Source organism: Lottia gigantea (assembly GCF_000327385.1).
Source record: "Lottia gigantea unplaced genomic scaffold LOTGIsca_40, whole genome shotgun sequence".
NCBI classification, from domain to species: Eukaryota; Metazoa; Mollusca; class Gastropoda; family Lottiidae; genus Lottia; species Lottia gigantea.
This window is the reverse complement of record NW_008709380.1, coordinates 1,583,268-1,609,817: the sequence shown is the minus strand read 5'-3', so window position 1 is coordinate 1,609,817 and position 26,550 is coordinate 1,583,268. Positions and strand designations below refer to the sequence as shown.

General features: G+C 31.6%; 2 protein-coding genes across 2 annotated transcripts; one reads left to right on the top strand and one right to left on the bottom strand.

The window, feature by feature from the left end:
* Positions 1–788: 788 nt before the first annotated feature.
* LOTGIDRAFT_233515 (hypothetical protein) lies at positions 789–7,748 on the bottom strand. Its single transcript, XM_009060046.1, has 15 exons — positions 7,632–7,748; positions 7,413–7,463; positions 7,034–7,146; positions 6,605–6,808; positions 6,034–6,215; positions 5,588–5,747; positions 5,132–5,255; positions 4,752–4,869; positions 4,278–4,452; positions 3,641–3,816; positions 3,333–3,467; positions 3,136–3,180; positions 2,521–2,658; positions 2,181–2,294; positions 789–1,813 (listed from the first exon to the last, which is right to left on the bottom strand). The coding sequence occupies exons 2-15, from the start codon at positions 7,436–7,438 to the stop codon at positions 1,658–1,660; spliced, it is 1,866 nt and encodes a 621-aa protein (XP_009058294.1). The 5' UTR covers positions 7,439–7,463; positions 7,632–7,748; the 3' UTR covers positions 789–1,657.
* Positions 7,749–21,626: 13,878 nt separating this feature from the next.
* Positions 21,627–22,256, top strand: LOTGIDRAFT_122459 (hypothetical protein; the record flags this gene model as incomplete). The annotated part of the gene is made up of 2 exons (XM_009060045.1): positions 21,627–21,810; positions 21,922–22,256. Coding segments are annotated over 2 exons (519 nt in total), but the record flags the coding sequence as incomplete, so codon positions are not given.
* Between the last annotated feature and the right edge of the window lie 4,294 nt (positions 22,257–26,550).

Sequence of the window (26,550 nt, the reverse complement as noted above, 5' to 3'; positions counted from 1 at the left end):
AACTGCAAAAACGAAAACGTTTACAATATTATCTATTTCATTAACGTGCTTATTTCTGTCTCTGTAGCCTATTTTAAAACTACGTATAAGGTAAGAAAGTGAACCCCATGGGCCTACCTTAGCCTAATTATTACATGTTATAGTTTTGTATTAAATGTTTAAAGCCTACCCTTTACATCCATATTAACAAATAAAAAAAAGTCCAATAAAATCCTACTTGATAAAGAACGTAACATTTTTAGAATTTTGACCATCAGCTATTAACATTTTGACACTGTTTAGCATTTTACATTTCAGTGTTGCTCTGATCCATTCAAAGTTGTTGTCCTATCAGCTCACTATTTAGACAATATATGATTTTATCATTTTTTCATTGCATGTCTGTATTATATTCATATCAGTTCTAAGGTCAAATACCAATAGGCTAGTCCTATATAATTGTTTGTTATCAATCATATCTTTTTAATCAGTGAAAACTAAAAGGGTAGAAAAATTGCCAGCTCCTGTTCAAACTTTGCTAGTTTCAATATTTTACATTCAGATCCAAAATGAAAGTTGAAAAGGTCACAGTATAGTCCTGAAATGCTGTCAACATTTGAGAATTATAGGACACAATATTCTGTATTGTTCAGTTTTATATTATTTACTTAAAGCACAGAACAGATAGACTTTGGCATAAATTTATTGCAATTATGATTCAATGTGCTGTCTCTTATTAGTGATGATGGAATTACCTGCTCCCATATATTCATGAATGTTATCATCATATCTAACAGAAAGAAAATATTGAATTATAAAGCTTTAATAAATAAAGATATCACAGAACATAAACAGTTCACAAATACACAATAAAATAAATTGTTAAAAAAAAATTAAAATGATAATAAATAATTGAAGAAATGATTTCATAATAAATCAAATTTTAAAGTGATAAAGTCACCTAGATATTTACTTTATTCTGACTATATACTTTTAAAACTACTATTTTCCCCGTTCACTAACAATGTGGAGATCAAGGATAACAAGCATGGTGGGAAAAAGATTGAATCCTATCAAAATTGCCATTATTCATTCTCTAAGATGTGTAGGTTTCATATTGGTCATAGGTAGAATACATAAAATTAAATCCAAAAGAACAATATCTAGTACTTTGTTTCAGGAACATTTGGCAACATACACTAGAACAAAGCAAGGCCTCAGCATTAGAACCATCAAAAGATTCTATGAGATCTTACAGTAATATATAAGAATGTGTTTTTTAACTGACTAAAGACTTAAGTATTTCGAAATCAGAGATAAAAGAAATCTTGCTTGGTTAAAATGGTAATTGTGTCATATTATGAAATATCTGAAAAGGAAAGTATTATATATAAAATGTCTCCTCTAGTTGGAGTAATATTCTGTAGATCATTCAGATGTTAGTGAAACTGCTCGATTTTTAAAGAAACGTGTCCTTATGTTTTTTGATGACATTCATTTAGTTTTAAGCTAAATCTAATAAATATCTAAATAATTGGCTAAAAAATTAGTTCAGACACAAATTAGATAATGAAAAGCCTCCTCTTTAACATTTTTTTGTTATTCTGTTATCAAGTATCTTTCAGTTTGTTATCCAATTAAACACCTTAAAATAACAAACACTTTATAAGGATATTCATTAACTTGGTATTCCTCTTACACCTTTTAACCAATTAGCTAAAAACCTAAAATCTGTATTTTCTTTTAATCGAGTATCTCGGTCTACTAAAGCTTTATTTAAATTATCAAATCTTCTTTGAGCTTCTATTATCAGGTTTTCTCTGGAAATTTCTCCCTGAAATTAAAATATCTTAAAATAAAGGAAAGAAAGAAAGATAGTACTTTTTTAACAAGGATAACAATTAAGGCTAATGAGGATCCTTCTGGATTTTCAGAACTCTACTGCCCCTTCTGTTAACATAACCAAGAATGACGTCATTAAAAAGTTTTGACAAGCTAACTGATAATGCTTCAGAAGCACAGTCATACGTGAGAAAATCCTTTCATTGGTCTTTTTTCGGTAGTCTGTGATGACCTGCTGGTCGTCATTCTATCGTAAATTAAGATCGGTGATTTTCTCAGGGTTTTCCTCCCTTGGACACAAAAACAATTCTGCTAGTATAAAAGAAATAATAGTTGATAATCTTGACAACTGAAATTACCTCTAATGGATCTTTTCTAATCTTCAATATGAATTCTTTGATTTGACCTTGACATTTAATTGGAGGTGGTTGATCTTGAATCAAATATTCTACGCTGTCTATTTTATGAAATATCTGAAAATGAAAATATTTTACATAAAATGTCTTTTAATGTGTGAATTGAATTCTCTAACAGTATATGTGTCTACATTCCAATTGGTAGACTTAATATTCTGTAGAGATACATCGATACACCAAATAATCTGACAGTTGCCAAATAAGGCTATGCATGTACATGATTTTTGGATGTATTAGAAAATAAATGTCTCATAATGCTTTAAACAATCAGATGTAACATTACCTGATAAAACAATTTCCTATCTCTTCCACTATTAATATATTTCTTACTCTCTATCATATTAAAATTATTCCTGATTAATCCAATATATTGATGTATACCTCGTTCAGTAATAAACTTATCTTTATAACTGCACAATGCCTATAAATTATAGCAAATAACATGATAAATGTGATCCTATTAAGAACCAAGGCAAGGACATATATTTGGTTTTCTCCCCTTCATATAATGTCTTATGTATAATTTTGCATGAATACAGAACAGGTGATAGAGGTTGTCCTATCCATCTATAAACAACAAGTGGCAAGTGCTGACAATGATATCATTCTCGCATAAATTATACTACAGAATAATACAAAGGAGGAAACCCATACCCTCTGACTGTTTTGTTGTACCGTATGGGGCACAGGGACATCATAGAATATCTGGTAATGTCTTTGTTAGACTCAGTTTTGAAAAGACACCAACAGTTATGTCAAATTTGGCTTTTGTAAAAAAAACTAGTGACACAAAATGATTCAGAAGTCTGGTCCTAACCAGGTTGATATCACGTCATGGGAACTGGATGAATCTAGAATTGTCAGGTTAATGATTAATCTAGCACATAAAGAAACTTACCTCCCAAGCAGGACTAGCATATTCATGTCCATCAGCAAATATTAACTGAAGTGAAATGAATTTAAAATTTAGACACGTTATGAGTTAATTTTGTGAAATTAAGTATATAAGACAATTTCAAGTTAATATATTTACTTATTCAGTGCGAGCATAGTGTGTTCTTTATTTACACTAATAAGTAATGAAAATACATGTACCTCTAATATAACTACACTTCCTTTTAAAACCATTTCACAAAATAACCTCGCCTCATATGCCCCATATTCAAATTTCTTTGATGGTCCACGATTTTCAAAACATTCTGGAATTTTCTTGCATGCTCCTAAAACTTTCTGCTCAAAAATAAATTGAAAAAATTTATAAAAGCCATAGAAAAGCAGTAACAATGATCTCAAGTTGAACATTTCACTATTTTGTTGAAGTTAACTTCTGAAAAGTGTTACAGGTAGCTATAATTGAAGTTTCTCTGATGGTGAAGAATAAATCTATCCTTTTAAATTCTTACCTCAGTCATTTCCCTATAAACAACAACATAATCTATATCACTATCAGGGGTAGACAATCCATACATATGACTTCCTGCTCGAGCTATTAATAATATTTGTTCTGGTTGTAGTTTTATAACTGGTCCACCAATAGTTTCCATTAATTTTAATAGCTTACTACCATCATCTTCAATATCTAAAAATAAAGCTTAATTTCATTCATCATGCTGTCATGATTGGTAGAGCCTAAGTATTAAATTCAGCTTCAGAAACAACAATTGTATAACCAGTGGCCACACCAGCCTCCTGGAAATTGGGGTACAAAGAGTAGACAGAGTGATTTCTGTCAGGATTGAGATTTCTAGCACTGAAGCACTGTGTATGGAAGGCATGGAGGACATGGAGGGTTCTACAACAGAAAAACTTTGAAAAAAAAAAAGAATTTATTTGGTGCATTCTGACACAATTGGAACGAAAACATAGAAATCATAATTTGAACTTTCTTAGAAAATAAGTAGGGGTTCAATTGGGGGTAGTATTTTTTTCAAGGACAAGGAAATGCCCTAACAACCACCTACTCCACTCTTTTCATACTGCCACTGCCACTGTCAGTATGCATAACTCTTCCAATAATAATTGTCACTAATGATGACTTACATGTAAAAGGTATAAGATCCCTTCCTTGCAGTCGGGTTTTTTTCTTCCAACTAGAAACTATAGTTTCAACTTCAGCTATACTAGTATAACATAACTTTTCTTTTAGATCTTCTTGTATATCTTGTTTCCAAGTCATTAATAACTCAAATAAACCCTGTTTTGTACCATCTGGATTCTGTTTGATAAGACATTAAGTAAAATTTCAGTTACCAATATTTGCTGGTCAATCCATTCATTTTCTCATAAAACACAAATAAATGTATGAAATTAATTGGAAAAAATATATTTACACCTCTACGAATATACTTCAGAAGTCAAGAATTTTATGGATCATAACAATGGAAAATCTAGAACTGAATGACCAAATTAATATTAATATGTATCCGACAATTTGGTGCTTGAGCACACTTCCTGTTTAAAGCATTATACCAGAACTATATTCTTCTGTAAGTATAATTCGAACTATATAATTACCTGATATAAACCAACTAATTTAGATAAAGCAGTTTGAGCTACTTTAGGTAAATCTGATTTATTGATAGTTTTAACTGTAGATCGACCTTGAGTATAATTATATAGATTATTCAATAATCTGAAAATACAACAAGAAACTTAAATAACTTTATGACTTTCAAAAAGAGTTCACGTCTTTCTTTTCAGTTACGTATTGGGAAGTGTGTAATGAAAGAAATTTTGCCTTCCAACTGCTTTTGTTCAGGCTGTCACTGGGTTATATATTTCACCTAGCCAGTGAACTTTCATAGAGCTACAGCACAACCTCATGAAGTGTGCAATAAGGTAAAATTAGTCACCAAATTGAAACAAGTTACATGTAAAACTGAACTAATTCCAACCTGAATGATTCACAAAGTTCAAAAAATGTTGCCCCATCCTTCATTTTCATTCCACCATTTTTCTTTTTCTTAGCAACGCCACCAATAGCTTGACCAATACTAGATTCTATAAACCCTTTTAAACCTACAAACAATATAACAAAAACAACCTTTTAATTTTCTTCTCCAACATTGAATAACGTTACTCAAGCTATTTTAAATTGAAATTCTCAATAAGGTTTTGAAACTTTATTTAAAAGAATAATACAAATGAATACAAATTTAATAATGTTTAGTGTTTTTTATAAATTGTTAATAAAATTTTAATCAAAATCAAATTTGACTTATTACCATTCCTTTAATGCAATTTTTTCATTTTTTTATTTCATATTTAAATAAAGTTGCCAAGAAGAATTCATCAAAAAATGGTTATTCTGAAAAGAAATTTTCTATACCCAACAATAAGATCAGACCTACCCATCATTTGATATGATCTCAATAATTCCTTTAATTCTATCCATTCCGGACTTTGATAAATACAAGTTTCGGTACTATGATATAGTGCTTCTATATACCGTGTTCTACCATTGACTATAAATCTACTGAGATGAGATAACTCTACAACACAACACCAACCCTGTAAAATAAAATTAGGGGTGGTCTATGTCCTACACTTAGTTGATGGAGAAGGAAAATCCTATGCAGTGCACAATGAGGGATATTTTACAACTTTATTCATTGTGAACTTATGTTAATATTGTGAAGTCAAGTCAAGAGAGTGATTCTTTGTTTGAAAGATATTTCAGTTAGCTCTATGTGTATGATATCAATATTTCTAGTCTACTCCATAGATTGGCATTCACATATCGCCATACTGCCCTAAACACTCCCTGCCCCTACCCCAAGCATTCATAACACTCTACCTTATCAATGATTTCTCCTTGTTTTTGATTATGTAAATTAGCTGGTGTAATAGCCTGGTGATCGTAACATAGATATATAATTAATAATACATTATGTCTAGCCTTTTCACCACGTTCTTTCTGACTTGCCTCATACCATGGACATGTTACTAATAAACTTGCTAATACTTTAATACATTGGTCTGAAATAATAAAAAAAAGGCAGATCTATATTTCAAGTATAATGCACATCCCTTATGAGGGTGAAAAACTGAGCACTATGAACACAAATATACAGTAATGGATACCATTTATAACATGGTATATGACTTTATTCATATCTTTGTTTCTTTTAAGAGTTGTAAATACAAAAGCAATATTGTTGATTATACACCATCACAAATGATGTCTGCATCTATTTTTATGATCCTTTTCAAGAAAATCTACCTGTCTGACTTTTGTGATGATATGAAAATTCTCAATGAGTACTTTATAGTCAATAACTGTGAGAAAACATAGTAATAATAGCAAGAAAGCAGCAACTGGTAACCATATATAGAGGATTAAACCCCTTTAAGAAATATTGTCCTACCTTTCATGAGATCTGTAATAAGTGTTTGAAACTGTTGTTTTGATTTATCATCTAATGAGCTAGGTACATGCATCAATGTCAGTTGTTTTAATTCTTGAATAGGTCCTTCATTAATAGAGGTGGGAACATAATCATGATGACTTCCTTCCACTTCTGATTTAATATCTCTCAAACTATCTAAAGCTGTGTGAACTTTAGGAAATACTGAAAAAATAAAGGAGAATAATAGCTTCAAAGGCTTTTGTTGGAAATGCCTAGATCATGCCTCTACCAAATTGCTACTAATATTCCATATACAATTTTAATCCCTTGATTTTTCATCTTGCTTAGATTAGGCACTTTACAACAATCTGATGGAATAGCTCATATAGTACTTCCTTCTTAATCAAAATTTGTGATACAACAATATATGACAGTAACAATACTTACTGTTTGTATGAGTCTGGTTTGTTGTTTTTAGATGTAATAAAAGTCTTTCTTGATTCTGTAAAGCTTGTGTAGCCAATTGTACTGAAGTTTCATCAACATTATCCTCTTCTACCCTATAAAATTATTAGATACAATCAAAAGCTTTCTACTTCCTCTTTGCTGGACACTTGACAAGCTTTAAAATATAAGATTGGCTAGGCTATCACTTTATTCTGATCTAAATCACTGTAAGGACATTTTCTGATATTAAAAGGGCACTTTATCATTTAGCTGATTGTATGTATTAAGGACCTGCCCTCTCTACTGAGCTCCTGTCTGGTTTGCTGTGGTAGTCTCAGAATTTATTCTACATAGTAACCTTCCATCTTTAATAACTGACCTTTCAAAACTGAAATTTTCTGCCATTTATGCTTATTTCTGTACCTAAAATCTGAAAAAAGAATTTTAGTATGTGATTAATTAATAAACAATGCTAATAATATTCTTCCTTAAGACTTTGATGGTCAGTCTCTGTCCTTCTTAAGTTATTTGACAGTGGATATTTTAATAACTACTAAAAAACACGATATAACAACCTTTTTAAAGATGATATAACTACCTTTTAAAAGATGGTTCGTGTCCAAGACGATTAAATGAATAAATTATTTATGAATCCTATCCGGAAGAGCATTTGAACTTCAGTAAATCTACATTTTCTCCCAGACATAAAAATTCTAATAATAATATTTCACAACAAACTGAAAGTAGAGGATAAATATTACCTCCGCAACGACACGACTGAAGAGTATTTTAATGGGAAGTAATTCATACTCTGGACCCCGTTTAACTAAAGCCTATAGAGGTCCGTATTGGTGGATTCATAATTTTTAAAGAAGGTTCATACCATTCAGGAAAGTTCCATAAGATGCAAAAACGGCACCTGTGATTCGGATAGGCCTAAACCACGACAAAAACGCGTTTGTCATCTGAATTGGCACACATTTTTATGATAATGCACATGTGCAATTTCTTGTCACGGTCTGTTCGGAATCTCTCGTATCTGACTAGACAAAATTCACTGATTTTGTGAGAGAACAAAAATCAGGGATATCAGTGCTTCTTTTGGATTATGATTGTGTTCTTGCTTCAAAAGCTCTAAAAGTAAAAAAAACAAACATTGACCAACAAGGGTGCAAGTTGGCTTCTACATCTTGGCTTATAGATGTGAATAACGCCGAGCAATGAGAAGGTGCTTGAGCTCCATCAAAACAAGAATTATTGGTAAAATCGACGGAGAAATATTTAAATCAACAGATGATTACTATATAGGCTATATTTGATAATTATCTAAAGGACTTCTCGGTTGAGCCTATCCGTTGTAGCTTTCATTGGTTTCTCTTTGGGGTACTAGATCATCTCAATTTATTTGGCATTGTCACATACGTAATTGTAAATATTGACCCATAATCATCTCCAAAATGCTCTACAGATTTCCTTAGTCAGAAACAACCAATTTTTCATCGGAAAGTATCCAGACAATGGAGAAATTTGTTAAGATGGTGGCACCGTTTTACATTATTATATTCCTGCGATATTTCACGATGACGGACCCTAGAGATTGCAGCATGCTGTAGGTAAAGATGATGTCGGGTTTTTCCTATAATATGTTATTTTTTTTTAGTTTTTGTGTTATACAGCAGCCCTCCTGCACCCCAGCCCCAGTCGTAGCCCTAATTCTTTTCTGTGAAAGGGGTACGGGGGTGCAAAATCTGAAGGCATTGCCTCCATCTATGCTAGATTGTCTCCAGATTGCCTCCTGGATTGTGTTTTTGAAGATCGTTGGGTTGAGATCTAAATCATAAATAGTAGTTACCCTATATGCACTAATTCTAAATCAGCAACGGGTCTATATTTTATAATCTGTATCTTATTGGCAATATTGCGTACATACAATTTGGGACTTTGTTACACACTCTTTTAAGTAAACGCTTCTTAGAAAGTTATTGGAGAATATAAATGCAATGTAGCTAATATGACCTTTAAATATAAGTCTTTCTTGTAACATTTTTTTAGCAGAAAACTCGTGGTGTTTCTTCAAAGTAAGCATTCTATAGTTATGAAGCAAAGATTTGCGCTTAACAAGTTTTAAGTTCAATAATGTAGGCTATATAGATGGAACAGCATGGTATATACCATAGTTTCCATCAGTAGACAATACATTTAAACCGTGGGCGTTTAACATGCGTATATTACATAATTTCTTTGACTATCAGCATTTCTTATGCCATATCAAATTTTACCCATTTCTGTGAGGGAGGGGAAATTTCTCCTGCACCGACTCATAGAACTACATAAGAGGTAAGTTTGGAGTATATATATCTCATTTCCATACAATTCCAACGTTTATGGGTGGAATATATATTTTAGTGTATAATGACATTTGTTTTGCATATAGAGTTGTGATTCGCTGTCTGTGTGCATGATAAATAAATAATAATTACTCCCCTTTAAAAACCCGCCATCTTTTGCAGAAGTGCATGCGTCAAATCATATATGTTTGAGATAACTGACAAGATGGTACACTGAAACTTTCCGAGTCAGGTAATTATTATACTTATATATATGTATCATTATTGGCTTCTTTCCTCATTCTACTTTGGATTTATTACTTATCTCTGACTGTCATTCTATATAAAGCGATGTTATTCACCCCTTTACCCGTCATGGTATCTTTCGGCAACTGTCAAGTCGGCATAAGAACAAAGCGAATGTCTTTGTTTACATTTGTAACTTTAGTGCAGCCATTTGCAAAATAATTTGATTGTGTCATCAAATATTACGTAATATTTACGATTTCTGGTCAATTGAGTTTATATTTTATCCATTTACTTAGATTTTATTGCAATATTTAGTATTATAAGACTATATTTCTTTCGCGTGGTATAAGTGAATGAAAACTGCACGCAGACAGGGCATGTTGACCTGCTCATAGCGCAGACATATTTTCTTCTGTTATCAACTATTGCATAATAAGTATCTTCATTATGTAATGGACTTATACTCTTCTATTTCACCTTAAATGACCCCAAGACCAATGTCTGTCCATTATAGTATGTCTCATTGATTACTTGAAGTCATAAATCGTCTGCAAATGAACTTTTGACTAATAAAACCTATGTTTTTTGGATATGGGTTTTGAGGTCAAAATGTCTGCTAAGAATGTGGAACTGTAGGATGCTGTGTTCTAATTTACTGTACAGCTACTATGGTACAATAACCTACTTATAAATGCAGACAATTCTTCTACCACTACCATTCATAATAATATGATATTCAGCTTTCATCAACTGTGGCTATTACAATATCAAATTACTAATGTATGAATTGAATGATTTTGTTATTTAATTATTTATTTTATCCTTTCACAAGGTTTGTGACCCAGAGTATTATCTCCTTTTTACTTTTTCATTTATCTTTTTCCAATTATTGGAGGTTTGCAGACAATTTTTGGGAAAGGGACATTTTGATTACTATTGATCTCTTTTTACCAAATTTATTTTGAAGTTTTTCTCCTTAGATTTAATTTTTTTCTATGAAATTAAAATTTGTCTAAAACTACTGATCTTTTTGTAAATTGAAACATAGATGATTCTACACATAATTATCTTTTGCTCACTAACTGAGGTATATAGGGACTATTAATTGATACTATTTATAACATTATGCTACATTGTGTGATTTTTGTATTCCTGTCCATTAGATAATTGATATATAAGCTATATTGTATTGCTCTCTGTCAAAATATAATGTCTTCCTATGACACATGAATAGTTATAGGTTATTGCCAAATTAACAATTGTTGACTCTCCAAAGTGTTAAGTTTAAAACCAAGTGGTATTAGGTGTTCTGAAAGAGTGAGCATCATATATATCAATATTTTGCAGTATAGTATAGTGTAATTGAATTTTAATGGTTAAATTTATATGTTGGATTAGGCACAATTGTCTTTTTCGTGATGTACTTTTGATCGTCATAAAATCATACATGACATTTAAATGATGTTTTATCACATTGTGTAGTTGAAAATTAAAACTTATCGTGCAGCTTTTGTTCTGAAATAAAGAAACATAAAACCAGTGATTGATAAGTCATTTCCTAGATTTCGTAGTGGTTTTGGCTGTTGAATTTCTAGATATCTGGGTGATTTCGCTGTTGGGAATTCCTAGATGTCTGGGTGATTTCGCTGTTGGGAATTCCTAGATGTCTGGGTGATATTGGCTGTCAGGAATTCCTGGATATCTGGGTGATTTTGGCTGTTTGGAATTCCTGAATGTCTATGTGATTTTGGCTTTTATTTTAAACTTAGAAAGAAATTGCAAATTTTAAAGCAATGAACTAGTCTCATATAATGTCAGAAATCCTGCTCTATTTTCTTTTATTCAACATAACTACAGACTTCCAAGGTTTTCTAAATTTTTCATGTGTATTGGTTACACTGATAGAATCAATTTGCACCATTCCAATTTTAAGTCAGAAGTCTGTGGTTCATGCAATTCGTCACTATTTGCAAAATAAATATGTTTTATCACATAAGGCTATTCATGATTAATGACATCACCAAAGACTTAGTTTAATGAAATTGTAGGCACCACAGAAGTCTGATTGAAAGTTGGAATGGTGCTAATTGATGTGTAATCAATGTGTCCGATACACATAAAAAATTTAGAAAACCTCTTAACAATCCCTTTTAGCCCAAAAGATTTATGTCTAAAATAGGTCAGATTCCAAGATAAATTGATTCCAAAAGAGGATTAAGAATGATTTTTAAAATGGAATTAAGTCCAATTTAGAATCCAGTAAAGGGCATTGCCACTTTTTGAGGTGCTAAAACCACGTCGGTTTCTCACTTTCTTCAAATGGAAAGGATTCAAATTTCAGATATGGATCATTAAGTAGGGCAAAGATATAGAAAGTGTATAAATATAACTAGTAAAAGTAAATCAATATCTTGCATGTTACTTCAATACTAATGTCTGGAATAAAGTTCAATGCAAGGTTATGGTATATGGGTTAGATTTGAATTCTGAGGAACAAAATTGAAGCTGAAGATGAAGTGGGTACAGACCCTTTAGTGGGTGCCAAGAATGCATGCACCGAGAAGCTTATTCTACAAAAAATATGAAGGACATGCTAAATAGTCTTTTCCTCTCTGTATTAGTCATTCCAGAAAAATCTGATCATATTATAGTTTCACTAGTAGAAATACTATTCAACTTGGTGGACATCCTTTACCCTTAACAAATTGGGTATTTTATAAGCAGGGTCTTTATTGTATCATTATTTATATTTCAAAAGGTAAATTTGCCTGTCTGATAAACATGAGAGCTAGGAATTATTTAGGGGGAACTTAGAATCTATGCTCATAAAATTAGTCTGACACAAGAAAATGATTGTTGTGCACAAACACCCTTTGTCTTGGTACATGATTTTTCTAGAGAAAGAACTAGTTACAATCGACTACCAATAGTTATATATGAATGCACGTCTGAGTTGTATAGGAGGTTAAAAACGGTACTAGTAGACTATTGGTATAAGTTTCTATAGAATTGCTGGGCTATAATCAATATTCAGTTTACTTTATGTGATAGATAGAGTACTTCTCACTGCACAAACCTGCTTTTTACTCCAGTACATAATCTAATGTTTTATTGAACAGAATATCAACTGTCTGAAAATAATCTGGCAAGAACCAGTGGTATTCTATCATAGAGAATTAACCTAGTAGTACTTGCTATTATTATTTGGGTCATGGTATGATACATGATATATTATATTTATATATACTAATATGATACACATAGTGCTATATATAGATATACATATGATACATGTAGTGATATCATATCATAGTGATGATTTCAAAAATGAAAGATTAAAACAAGCCATTGAAGCCATAGTAAGAAATATTTTCATCATCATATAATATTTTTTTAAGACCCATCAATGCCTAAGATGGCTGATGCATCAATAGGAAAAATGTTGGTCAAAATTATGAAAAAAAAGTCGACTTTTGATGTCAAATGTCTATATGTAAGTAATCCTTTAGCGACGTTTAGGGGTAGAGATCACATTAAATAACAAACACAATTTTATGGTATACTACTCCTTAGTTTTGTTACACATGACGTTTCAACAATCTACATTGTCATCGTCACCTGAAGATGATATGTAGATTGTTGAAACATAGCGTGTAATAAAACTAAGGAGTTGTATACCATAAAATTGTGTCAGTTATTTATATGTAAGTAAGTCTCACTGCTTCCAAATTAGCAATCCTTTTACAAATATTTCTTCTCAAATTCTGATAACTATTTAAGAGTTTATTTTCCAGTTTAATTGTAAATAGTCTTAATCACCTCCAGACAGTTTTATTAAAAAACTGATCGTTGTCAATTTCTCAAACCTCCTATTTCTCAATACTCAATAGTTTAAATTTGGCTCACATCCTTCATTTGTTTGTGGTTAAAATCATTAGTTTTTAAAATAAAAATTCTTGTTTTATAACAACAGTTGATTTGTACTTTTAAAACCTTTATTTGGGTTGGATTGTGTTCAATTAATTTTGGTAGAAGTACAGGGAAAGTATTTAGAACTTTCTTTAATATTTTTTGCTGAAATGGAGATGATTGAGTTGAAGCAAACAAGTTTTGCTTTTTTTTTTATGTCTTTTTGCTAAGTTAGTCTTGTAATATGATCAATATGTTAGCATTAACTATTTCAATATTTTTTTGGCATCTGCAACATGTCTGATTGTAAAAGAAGATGCCAATCCATTATCATTGATAATACTTATTAAGAGCAATCTTAGCTAGTGAGCATGGATTTCTGAAATTAAGCTCTTTAATATCTGTAATTGAGCTTTGCAATACCTGACATGGAGCTCTTTCAGCTGGTACTACCAGTACAACACATGTCATGGCTTATATCTTTTCAATCTTCATATGCCAAGTTTCCTTGATCATTTCAAAGAATTTTTGTAAACTTGCCTAATAAATTGCAGACATTTTGGATAACAAACATATTTTGTTTATAGATGATGCCTCTATGAACAAGGAAATAGAAAAAGATGATAGGATTGAATACAATCTTTAGGAAGATAGATGAGACTCATGGGGAGGCATCTGAACTACCTGGATTTTACATCTTTGAACAATCTAGTTTTAAAGCTTATATTGAGCTTCTGTGATCAAATTGAATTTATATTGGTATATCATAAGAGCTTCTTAGATCACACGGGGCGTCCTTTCATGCTTCCATCGCTTTTTCCATGTCAAGCCCCTCTGATATGGACTAGCAAGGTTGAAAAACCTGAAGACATGGGAGGATCGAAACCCTCAGATTGAGTCATGAAGAAAGATTGCAACATTACGGAGACAAATTAAAACCTTAATGTGTAACAAATACTTTAGGCATCTGATTTTAATGTGTATTTGAACAAATTGAGTTTTACCTCCTTCATCATTATGCAAGAGTCTTTTCTTTTGTGTTTATGTTGGATACAAATGGGGATACAAATAGAGGGCAGGCTCACTCCATGGGGGGTAAACTGTCAAAGCTAACTTCAAAATGAGGCATTTCTGCATTTAACACATATTATTGGGCAAAAACATACAAAATCATATTTTTGAATTTGTAGCAAAGAAAATGGGGTAACGATTTGGACGAAACTATTTTTCATGGGTTAAAATGGACCCCCCCTTCCCTGTACCCCCACTGGGCTGCCACTGGGTTCTTTATACTAATTGTTTTCAGTATTTTTCTAATTCTATGTCAGATTATCAGACGTGATATTCTAAGCAATGGATATGTTAAGTAAATGTTAGTAACTATTTTAATCTATCAGACAGATATTGTGTCCCAAGTTACAAATTTTCATGTTGAATCTAAATATGTACATGTATTAATACATTTTGATGCATAATTATTCTGTCATTAGATAAAAAATTTAACTATTTTAAAAAAATAAATGTCTGAAGTTGGCCTCTTGAGGGCATATAAATCAGCCATTATGTAGGCTCATAGACTTAGTATAGTGAATAAATATATGGGTTAACTATTAAGGGAAATTTACAGTGAAATAACTCTGTTGAAGACGGACCAAATCTCATCTCATGCTGCCAGCACTTACCTCAGATGAAGAACCTTCATCAAGACAGCTTTATTGAAAATTGCGGTGAAGTGGCCAAAATTGAATATGAGCAATATTAGTGAACTCACTGCAGGAACAACAGACATCTGACTGGAATGGTGCAATTGATGCTATCAGTGTCCTGGATACAAATGAAAACTTTAGAAAACCTCTTTTCCATCCCTTTAACATCAATCAGTGTGTAAGCCGAAATGTAGGTAAAATCTTCATAGAGCTTGTACCCACTTTTGAAAGGTGTTTGAGGTCAGACAAAAGGTAGACTTGTTTTGGAAATGAATGAAATAAAATGCAGAAGTCTAATGCAATCTAGTTACACAATTTCTCACAAGGAAGCAGCTTCCAAAGTCAAAGCTTCCTGATATATTATGTAACTATATACATGTATAAAGACTTGACAATTATTTTTCACTTGACAGTAGTGACATTAATATTATTTATGGTCCAATGAAGAAAAAGTCTGGCTTCATTCAGTGGTCTATGATGTCACATCATTAAGTGAAAATTTTTTTTTGTTTTTGGCATATTCTTACATAAATGGCAAAATATTTTCTCAATATATTTTGTTGACTTCATGGATATAGCCAAGATAGATTTTATGTTGTCTATAAGGGTAATGATCATTGGAATGAAATTGGTATTGATTCTCAAACAATGAGCACAATACCTTTATGTAACAAACATTCTGATGCCAAGGCCACTACATAGGTGAGTCAGTCCAGTGTCATACTTCAACCCTTGATTAACAGTATAAAATAGAGAGAAAGATACTAACATATTTTGATAAAATATGTTTTCTAGCAAAGTAAACTTTATAAACAAATCCAAAAAATAAAGTGGTTATACATTCATAAATAGCTCCAATTTATGTTACCGTACTTATCTTAGATAAATTCTTATTAAATTCTTTACGTGTGATTGCTATCATCAGGGCCTGAAACATGTAAATGTTACATAATTTTCCTTTTCTTCAGAACATATTCCATAATTAACACACTGTAAAAGCTGTAAGACTAACAAGTTCATGCAGACATGCAAAATTCCATTATAAGTGGCATCCCCATGAGTATGTTCTTGTTAACATATAGATGATGTATTTCCATGGTAAGGTGAAAGTCACCTCCTTTTCTATGAACTGTTTGTTTTTCTATGTTGTAGTTAATAGTTTTATAGGGATTGTAAAGAGGTTTTCTGAATTTTTTCTGTGTGATGGGGACAGTGTTTGATGACCTCACTAATTGCAAAATATGCTTACATATCACGTAAAACCATAGATTAGTGATTTTTTTGTAAGGAAATAGGTTATATTGTAGCATTTCAGATTGTTTCTGCAGCAGCATTACTTGCACATAACAATTAGAGCCTGAAAGTGATGAGAGTATTAACATCTAAGCAGTTTTGTTGAATTGTAGGGAATGAAGGTGTTTGATTTAAAATCTCATAACTGCTAAAATCAAGCTTTATTTTTAAAGTTTTAATAGTACTCATTAACTCAGTGATAACTCATCGACAGGAGTAGGCTAATCTTGCCAAAACTATCCTCCCAACTGAAATATTAAACAAAGAGATATGAATTTGATTTCATTTAATCTTATTTCTCTGATTGCCATAATATCAGATTATGAAAACCAGTGAGAGTGATTGTGTAGCCTATTAAAAAGATGTAGAATAGTTAATTATGAATAGGTAAATATTATATTTCATGTTTTAAAATGATTTATTAATTTACACCAACACCTTATTAATATTAAATAAACAATACTCTGACACAGTCTCAACATATTATTATGCCTATGATGACAGTTTTATCTGTAATTTTAGTCACAGTACTTAAATAATATTTTTGAATATATTATTCTTGAACATTTTGAAAATTTATTATTTATGATGACATTTTCACATGGTCAAGCTATTACGAACTTCGAACTTATACCTTGACTGTCACCTTTTTTGAATCATGGATAGCAGCGATTTGATTGGATTGTACGCCAGGGATTACAACCAATCAGAACCCTCAACAGAAATGCTTTATACATTATGGCTTTGTGTTCACAGACTTGTCTGTATTCACTAGCGTACAATCCAATCAAATCACTGCATTTACAACATTTCATGAAGCAAGAAAGGTGACTATTGTAGTCAAGGTATAAGTATATAAGTATGAAGATTGTAATAGTTTGACATTGAAGATAATATGATGAATGTTGTAGGTAGCTTGTAAAAATAGGTGAGAGAATGCTGAACATTTCCTGTAATTCTATATATAATATAGACAAATTTGAAACTATAAGTGAAAATATTAGCATTTATCAAATTATCAAATATTTATCATAAAATTTATCTCACAATGCAATCAAAAACCTACAGATTTATGTGCAGCGTGAAAAGGTTTATCTGATAGCTCCTGTGATTGTAAAGATATCCCAAACATTAACTTTAAGAAATGTAAATATATTCATTGAGTAAGCCTACGCTTTTTCTGTAGCATCCATCAAGTACAAGATGCTCAACATCTCCATGATATTCCATAAAACCTAGAGAGAACACCATGAATCAAATATGGCTACGTGAAGTTATTTGATATTGAGAATACGAGAAACATTTCCTTCAGGGCATATTCAGACAGTGCTATTTTGGGTCATTATTCCTCCCCCCATTTGGACCATCAAAAATCAAAAATTATTCTACTGTCACTTCAACAGCTTACCAGGGAGAGGCCACCAATACCCTCCACCGTGACTCTCTAACATCAACAAAATCTTAGCTAAGCCACAGATTTGGCAGCCATCCGTGTGGCCCTGTATCCACACGCCACAGATTCCCTTTCTGATGAAAACAACCCTTACTCCTCTGACACCAACATAGTTTGATCATCATGTTTTATTAGATTTAGTGTCCTTGAGCTCAATTAAAGACATTATATAAACATTGATATTCAGAAATTTTTTTCTTTTGAAGAGATATGTTATTACAAAAAACTGAATTATAATGTTTCATGCAGACAAGACTCTCTGAATTAATTTAAATTGCACTTATTCAATATATAGACAAGTATTCTACATATTCTGGAAATTGATAAATTGAAAATCTAATAAGACATTGAGAAATGCATCATTGACATGCACAATATTAAATATCGTGAAACTGTCTGTCGAGAATAAATTGAATTCTTGTAAATTTCTCCTCTACTCATCTAATAAAATAGTCTGACACTGTCATCTTTTAATATGATATACATGTTTTAAAAACTCAGAGATATAAGTTCTATTTCTGATTGTGTCAAGCTGCTCTGAAACATATATATAGGTTTTTATTTGAGACATTAATGTACATGTACCAGTACTAACATGGTTTTAAAGTCACTCTTTATATACTGAGATTTTGAAATTATACTTTTACATCCTTAGGCTTTTTACATAAAAAAAAGGAAAGAGAGTGGATATTATTCTTTGCAGAAATTATATAGATCTTTAGAGAAATACATGTTTTAAAAAAACTTCTGACAAAGCTTTGCCTCCAACTATAATAGTCTGGAATTAACTAGGCAGGTTATTCACTTTCATTTAAAAAGAAGTGAGATATTCAGAGACACATTAAAGATGGATTCCCATTATGAAATTCATGAGTTTTATTGGCTAGTAGAAGCAGGTATTATGACAACTGTTGACTTTTATCTGTAATTTGGGGTCATCGACAACACAGTGTGTTAGATGGTTGCTAGCTAAACTGAAAGTTCAGGGTTGGATTCCAGCATTATCTGAAATAATACCTTTAGATATTTCAACCTGCTTTCACTATCAGTAATGCAGGTTGGAAGGACTGTCATGGAAAACGGCACATGTCTAGTTGTTGGAATGGTACAATAAACCAAGACTCTGAGATCTCCTTGAAATTGAAAGAGTAAGTTAATTTTAGTTGATTTCCATCATTGCACACTGCATGGTATAGCCCAACCAGGTTCACAACCTCAAGGTCCATTTTATGTAATTTCATTTTAATTTAACTTTATCATAAATAGAATCAGATGTCTAGTATCTTTATAGGTAAACAATCTTCAAGAACATTTATAGAAAAGAAAAGTTAGGTGCAACTTGTATCCTGAAGATAATGGATTTAAAGATAGAAATAAATATTTCTAAATAGAAATACTGGTATCTATTCAGTGGAGTAGTTCAGTAAGGTTATAGACAAAACCTTTAAGTGGGAATTAAAAAAATAATGGGTGGTTAAAACAATGTCTGATCATATTATATTATTATTATAAAGTTTGCAAATGTTTTTAGTTCTGACAAGTAATGACAGGACAGTCTTCAGATCTATGGAAAATTACAGAAGAACTGCACCTCAGATTTTAATTCTGAAAAATGATAGATATCTGCAATTATGTACAGTATCAGCTGCTTATGCAAATATTTCGACAATTATATTGGTGTTACTTACTAGAATAACAGTGTCTATTAGGCATAATTTGTATTTCATAAAAAGATTTTCCTAACATTTACTATCAGTAAACTATTAAATAAGTTTACTCGTACAAAACCTATACTTGATGATATATATACACCATGTTTGTAGAGTAAATCTTAAATCATTAAATAAAGTGTATACATGTATTTATTTATTTGGAATGTTTGATGGGCTATATAACACTGATTATACAAATACACCTAGATTTTGTGTATTGTGTTGACACATTGATGAAAGTAAATATGTATCATTTTAGTAACAATAGTTCAACAACGATGTGATTACTAAGACAATAAAATATTTATCAAAGATTACATGTTGTGCCACATCTAAACCCTTTCTTTTGATTTGCCATGACCTTCTTCTCACAGTCTGTCTTGGTACAAAATGTTTGATATAACAAAAGTTGAGAGAAAAAAGGACTAAGTTGTGCAGTTGTGGAATTTACAATATTGATTCACCCAGAAACATTTATTGGTAAAACTTCAATTTTTGTCTTAACTCAGTGATTTGATATATAAGATAGTTTGGTGTGAGATCAATTTCAGTGTTGTCAATGTATGCTTTGTGAGTTATTTTTTTTTTGAAGGTTTAAAATTTGTACCTTGTCTACAAATGACACAAATATTTAGTTCTAAAATGCAACCTACTAAAATGTATGTAACCTACTACAGCTATCTACTTCAAGGTTTATGAAACATTGTACAAATCAAGCAAACTATTTCTTATATATTTAACGATCAAATGAATTGTAATCAATGGGAACAAAACTCTAAGTGTCTGAATTTTTCAAGTCCTCCCTCCCCCTATCCTGTCCCCCACCCCCCATCCTGTCCCCCCTTCACAAAAATTCTTTTAACATATTCTGGGTCTATATATTTATTTTTTCCATCAATCTTACACATCCTGTGTATTCATTTAAAATGTGCATGTTATTGGAGATATTCTAGCGCGTTTGCAATGATGGATGCAATTAGTACCTTTATATTGTGTCACTTGATATTAATTATAATAGGAGTTGTTGAGTCTCTGAAAATTGAATACCAATTAGATTAACATTTGTTCTACCTTTGTTACCGGTATATAAATTTGAAATATGAAACACGGTGATGAAATGAAAGAAAATTGACTGAATGAATTGATTATTGGGTTGCCATTAAGTTCAGAATACCATGTAATTAAATGTGAAAGCTGACTTAATGAAGAATTTTGATCTTTTGGCTATGTGTCATCATAATTAAAAATTGTAATTTCATATAGTTTAGATATGATTCCTCATATAAGTTTTGAGTTCTAAAATGTTACAGGGAAGGTCAATGGCAAGAGAATTTCACAATGAAACTGTTTAAATTATTTTTTTCTTGTCTCGTGTAAGTTGTCTAATGATGTGACATGCCAAGTTTTGTAACGTGTGCAGTGTTAGTAGGCGTTTATGATTAATATAAATGACAAGACTTGTTAGAAATTTATGTAATGATGATGACTATGTAGGCTGACATCGTTGACTTGTTTTGTACTACAAAAGCAAGGAATGGTACTAATTTCTCATGTAACTAGCCAAATAATTACTCAAAACTGATACCGCAGATTTTTACTTTTAATTCTAGTTGGTTATTTTGGTTTCAGATCTTGACAGTTTCTACTCTATTTGGGTAGGCCAATACCGGTATGAATGGACAAGAAGTTTTTCTATTCTCTTCATCTAAAATTTATATTTTCTATATTTCAGGTACAGATGCCTTCCCTCCCCACCTGCTACCCTTTCCTGACGCTACAAGACCATAACTAAAAACCGAAAACATGATGGCAGATACATATGGACATGAACCCCATAATTTACAGTCCCCGAACGAGATGAAGAAGGATGAAGATATGAATGGTATGAAGAGGTTGGGTCCAACTACTAATAATAATGACAGTGATAAAGTACTTGGAGTCAACATGAACAATCTCAACTGTGGCAGTAAGTTAGCTTGTCGGTACTGTGGTAAGACTTTTTCTCAAGCAGGTTATATCAAAGCTCATGAAAGATTACATACTGGGGAGAAACCTTTTGCCTGTGGTGTTTGTGGGAAACGATTCAGTGATCCTAGTAATTGGAAGAAACATGAAAGAGTACATACCAGTCAACCCAAGTCTCCAGCTTCTCCCAAAGAAAATAAACCATATGATTCAAGACCACCGATGATACATTCACCACTCAATCATACTGCTCTCCAACATCGTCTTCAACTAGAAATGATGCCACCTGTCATATGTAAGATCTGTGGTAAAGTATTCTCTAGTCAAAGCAGTCTGAGCACTCACAAGAGGATACATACAGGAGAACGACCCTATTCTTGTGGATCTTGTGGCAAGAGCTTTACACAAATCGGCACCCTGAGAACTCATGAAAGAATACATACTGGAGAAAAGCCTTATATCTGTAAAGTATGTGGACGACAATTTGCTCAAAGCGGAAGCTATAGAATGCATGAGAGAAGACACCTCACTGATACCATACAGAGATGTCATGTCTGTTATGCCACATTTACCAAATGGCAAGAACTTCAGCAACATATGGCAAGTCATCCTAATTTACCAGATTCACTGATGTATGAAGACTCTATGACTAGTTCCAATGGAGGAAGTCCACATGAATTTGATGATAGAGAGGATGATCGACAGAATGGATATGATTTACGACCTCCGTCACTGGACTCAACCTCATACATCTCTCCACCACACATGTTTCACCCCAGTCAAGGACAGCTTCCTCCTTTTTCATCCATATTGCCCTTTCGTTCTCCAACAGTATCAACTTTTGCATCAAATTTCCCTGCTCCTTTAAGCATGTACTCAGCTCCAACGCTCTCCTTGCCAGAAGCAGAATATTTGGGAGTAAGACAGCAGTTTTTCACCAGTATGGCTTTATCTTCCCAGCTGAAATCACCTGAGATGAGCTCGCCCTTGATTGAGAGGAATGATGTTGTGAGTACCACTAGTCAGATCAGAAGGTTGGAGCCAGAACCTCAGCTACCATCCATGATCCACTACAAAGGAAATGACCATGAGAATGAACCTGAGCCAGAACATGAGGAAGATGCTGAAGAAAGACAACATAACAATGAACTGGACATGGAGGTGAATGTGTCGAATCAGATACAAATTCCCTCTGGTGAGTCCAGTGACACTGGTTCTCAATCACCTGATGGAGCTGAAAACCAAAGTGACGAACAGACCAAAGCTTCTATTGAGAGATTAAATCTTAATACCAGAATGATGCCATCATCCAGTTCTAGGAAACAGCGTCATCCTATGAGACGGTACAGCAGTAGTACCAGCAGTGAACAGGAGATGCCTCAGTCAACCTCCTCCATACCAACTTTACCCAAGGACCAACAGAATGATGCTGAAGACCAAGCTCTCGTTAGCTATCTATTGATGAAGGGAAAGGTATATAAATGTGAGCATTGTCATATCATATTTGAAGATTGTACACTGTATCTCTTACACAATGGTTTCCATTCGCATGATACAGATCCATTTAAATGTGTGATCTGTAAGATATCTTGTAAAGATAGAGTTGATTTTAACTGCCATTTGACCAGTCACATCAAGTGACAAAAACTGTTAATGTTATTCAGTAAAAGTGCTATTTTGGGGTCGGATGCACCTTGATTGCATTTAATGAAAGAGTTGATTAGTTGTGCATTTAATGAAGTATTTAGTCTGAAAGATTATGTTTATTATTTTGTTTGTTAAGATAGAGAACTACTACAACGTTGATTTGTGCCATATCAAAAAGTCTCAGAAGTTAAACATTAAATGGAGACTTTAATTCTTCAAATATTATACAATTGTTGTGATTTCATGGCAAATTGTTGCATGAATTTTTTTAGATTTTTTTTGTTTAGTTATATCATTAATACTCAATTTGTTTCATTTTAATGTATATAAACAACCTTCTTTATTTTTCTGTTATTTGATTATACTAGATCAAATCTAGTTTTCAAAATCTTTAATTTTGTTTATTTCTAAATATTTAAAGAAAAAACAATTGATCTTAAACCTACATAAATTCTAGAAAAATGGCATTTTAATTCCATTGCACTGGGATATTTTTTTGTTAATTTAAGTCACATAGAAATGATTTTTTTTTCCACTGAACTAAAAGTTATGTCGTAAAATTTGTAATTTCATTGATTTTTACAAAAATCATGGATAATGTTGAAAAACTACAGATTAAAAAGTACACATACATAAATGACATAAGCTTAATCTTTTTGAAGTCTGTACTATTAAGTGAACACACAATAGAAACGAAATTAACTTCGGAAATAGAATTGGCTTTTTTGCGCCTTGTTGTTAAATTGATAATATAAAGGGAAAGATGCATTTCTTGTTTTATGACGTAAAATTTACATGAAATTTCTCAGAGTGCCTTGTGTTAGTCTACTAGAACAAATTTAATAGGGCCTTGTAACATTTGGTTTGGTTGTAAAGAGCACATGAACATTTAATATAGATGTATACTGCAGACATTTTTCAAAGTTTATTATAATATATTGTATTTTATCATATAAAACTGTAGCTAGAACAATGGAACCTAATGGTATTGTGCATGGTTATAATATGATCCAAATAGGTATTTGTGATCAAAGGTGAAATTTCCATTATCAGAAATGATATATTGCAAGAGCAAAATAGCATCGTCTGTAAGCTCAAATTGGTTAAGATATCTATAATGTACACGTTTCAAATTGGATTTTTTTATATGTTGCATGGATACAAATTACTTATCTTCAGTAAAAAGACTTGAAGTTGCAGACATGATGTACAAGTCAAATGTAGATTAGTTATTCTTACCGACTGCATATTGTAAAAATCAATAAAACTATGAAGTAACATCATATGATTAAACTGTAGAAATAAAACTAATATATATCCGTTTCTATCTGAACATGTCTGGGTTGACTTTTACATTGTCTAATTTAGATTACTGTATGTATTAGCTAATCTGGAGATTTGTAATTTCTTTAAGAATATAAATTTGTCTGAATATTTTCAGATATTTATGAAATCAACATGATTTCCATGAAAGGTATATTTTACAGAATTGCCCTTGATTTAGTATATTATGTTTTTGGTTGTGTAGCTACTAAGCCTAAATAAGCAATTTGGAAAAAAAATCTTTGAAAAACGTCTGCAGTATATACAATATAATATTTGATTTTTACTTTTCTTTGAAGTATATTTTAATTTTCATTATTTTTTCTTTTTTTTTTTCATTTTATTATGCTCATACTATGTACATATATATATGACTGTGTACTGTATGTACACAATAAAAGGTTTGCCCCAACTGTACTTAAAACAAAATAGGAGCTCCTTATACGTTCATTTTCCTCAGTATTTTGTGTATTTTATTGTATGATAGTGGTTCCCAACAAACAACAACATTTTGGGTCCAATATTTTGTTTGTGTCTTGATAGGCAATCAAGATATTATGTTAATATTTTTTTTTGTATATGATTAAATGCAGAACCAAAGATAACTTGAACTAATCAAAATTGTCCATTGTATATTCATTAATCATTATAGCATTTAGAACAAAACATTTTTACTAACATTGATGGTGTTTAACCATATTGTAGTTATTACCAGAGCAAATTCAATAATTTTACTGCTGTAAAGGCCTGATTTTATGAAGACTTATATTAGATTGATTTGAGTGTTTTGGTCATTTGGTAGTCAATCATTAAGACTAATTTTGAATTCTGTTGTATTCTCTTGACGTCGTAATTGAAGTTAAATTTTTTAGAAACAGGCCCAAACTGTCCAAAAGTCTTCATCATCTGGAATCCCAACCTTTCAAAGAAATTGGCTCATATGCTATGGGCTTGAAATTCAATTGGTCACAAATTCAAATAGGAAATGTAGGGGTTTCAGTATCGGAAGAAACATTGTTAAGCCAAGAATATGAATTAGGACTTCAAGCAGTAAAACTATGGAATTATTCTTGTCATACATATATAACCTTACAAATCAAACAATCTTATTCAGTTTAAAGGTATCAAACATTTTGGCTCATTCATAGTTATGTCTTAACAATTTTTGTTGAACTAATATTTCAGACAATTTAGCTCAATTTAGAACTTTTATCTAACTATTATTAAACTATATATTTTGGTACAACTTATGTTTAATAAGGCACAAATTGTTGGTATTACGTTTTTTTTACTACCAAAGAATCATTCATTTTTATCATTTTAACATTTTTTACTAGATTTCAAAACTCTTAATTTCATGATTTGTTGAATTTATCTGCATTGGTGAAACATTGGCAATTTAAATGCATGGTGGTATAGGAAAGATGACCATTTAACTCTGGAGAGTGCTCAAGGTTAAAAAAGATCTTTTGAATGATCTTATACATTAAATGCAGTATTTCAACAAATAGCTGTCTGTAATATTGGTCACTAAGTGACTAAGTTAAGAAAAATCAAAGGCAAATCAAAGGTATTAGGCCATAGATGAAATTTTGCTCTAATTGTAAATATAATTGTTATGCTTTAAGCATTATAGTAGTGGCTATTGTAGTTGAGATATATAATACTCAATGCTTTTGTCTTTGATGTCCAAACTAATTATAGGACATAGTCATCAGTTTACATTTTTCATTAATTAGCTTTGTACATTCATCAATATTAAGGTTTAGTTTTTGTCTAATATTTTTGTTTACTTGTGGTCACACTTTAAAAGGATATTTTAATGTTTTTGTTGACAGGAGATGATATATAGCTGTATTTGTAAACAAAGTATGATCATACTGCAGGTTTGTTAATCAAAATATAACATCATGTAGTTGATTAGAGTATAACT

Coding starts and splice junctions, on each gene's coding strand:
- LOTGIDRAFT_233515 (XM_009060046.1), bottom strand. CDS start 7,438: ATGGCAGAAAATTTCAGTTTTGAAAG. Junction 6,216..6,604: donor TATTACAGATCTCATGAAAG/GTAGGACAATAT, acceptor TTATTATTTCAG/ACCAATGTATTAAAGTATTA. Junction 3,181..3,332: donor GAAGTGTAGTTATATTAGAG/GTACATGTATTT, acceptor ATTTCACTTCAG/TTAATATTTGCTGATGGACA.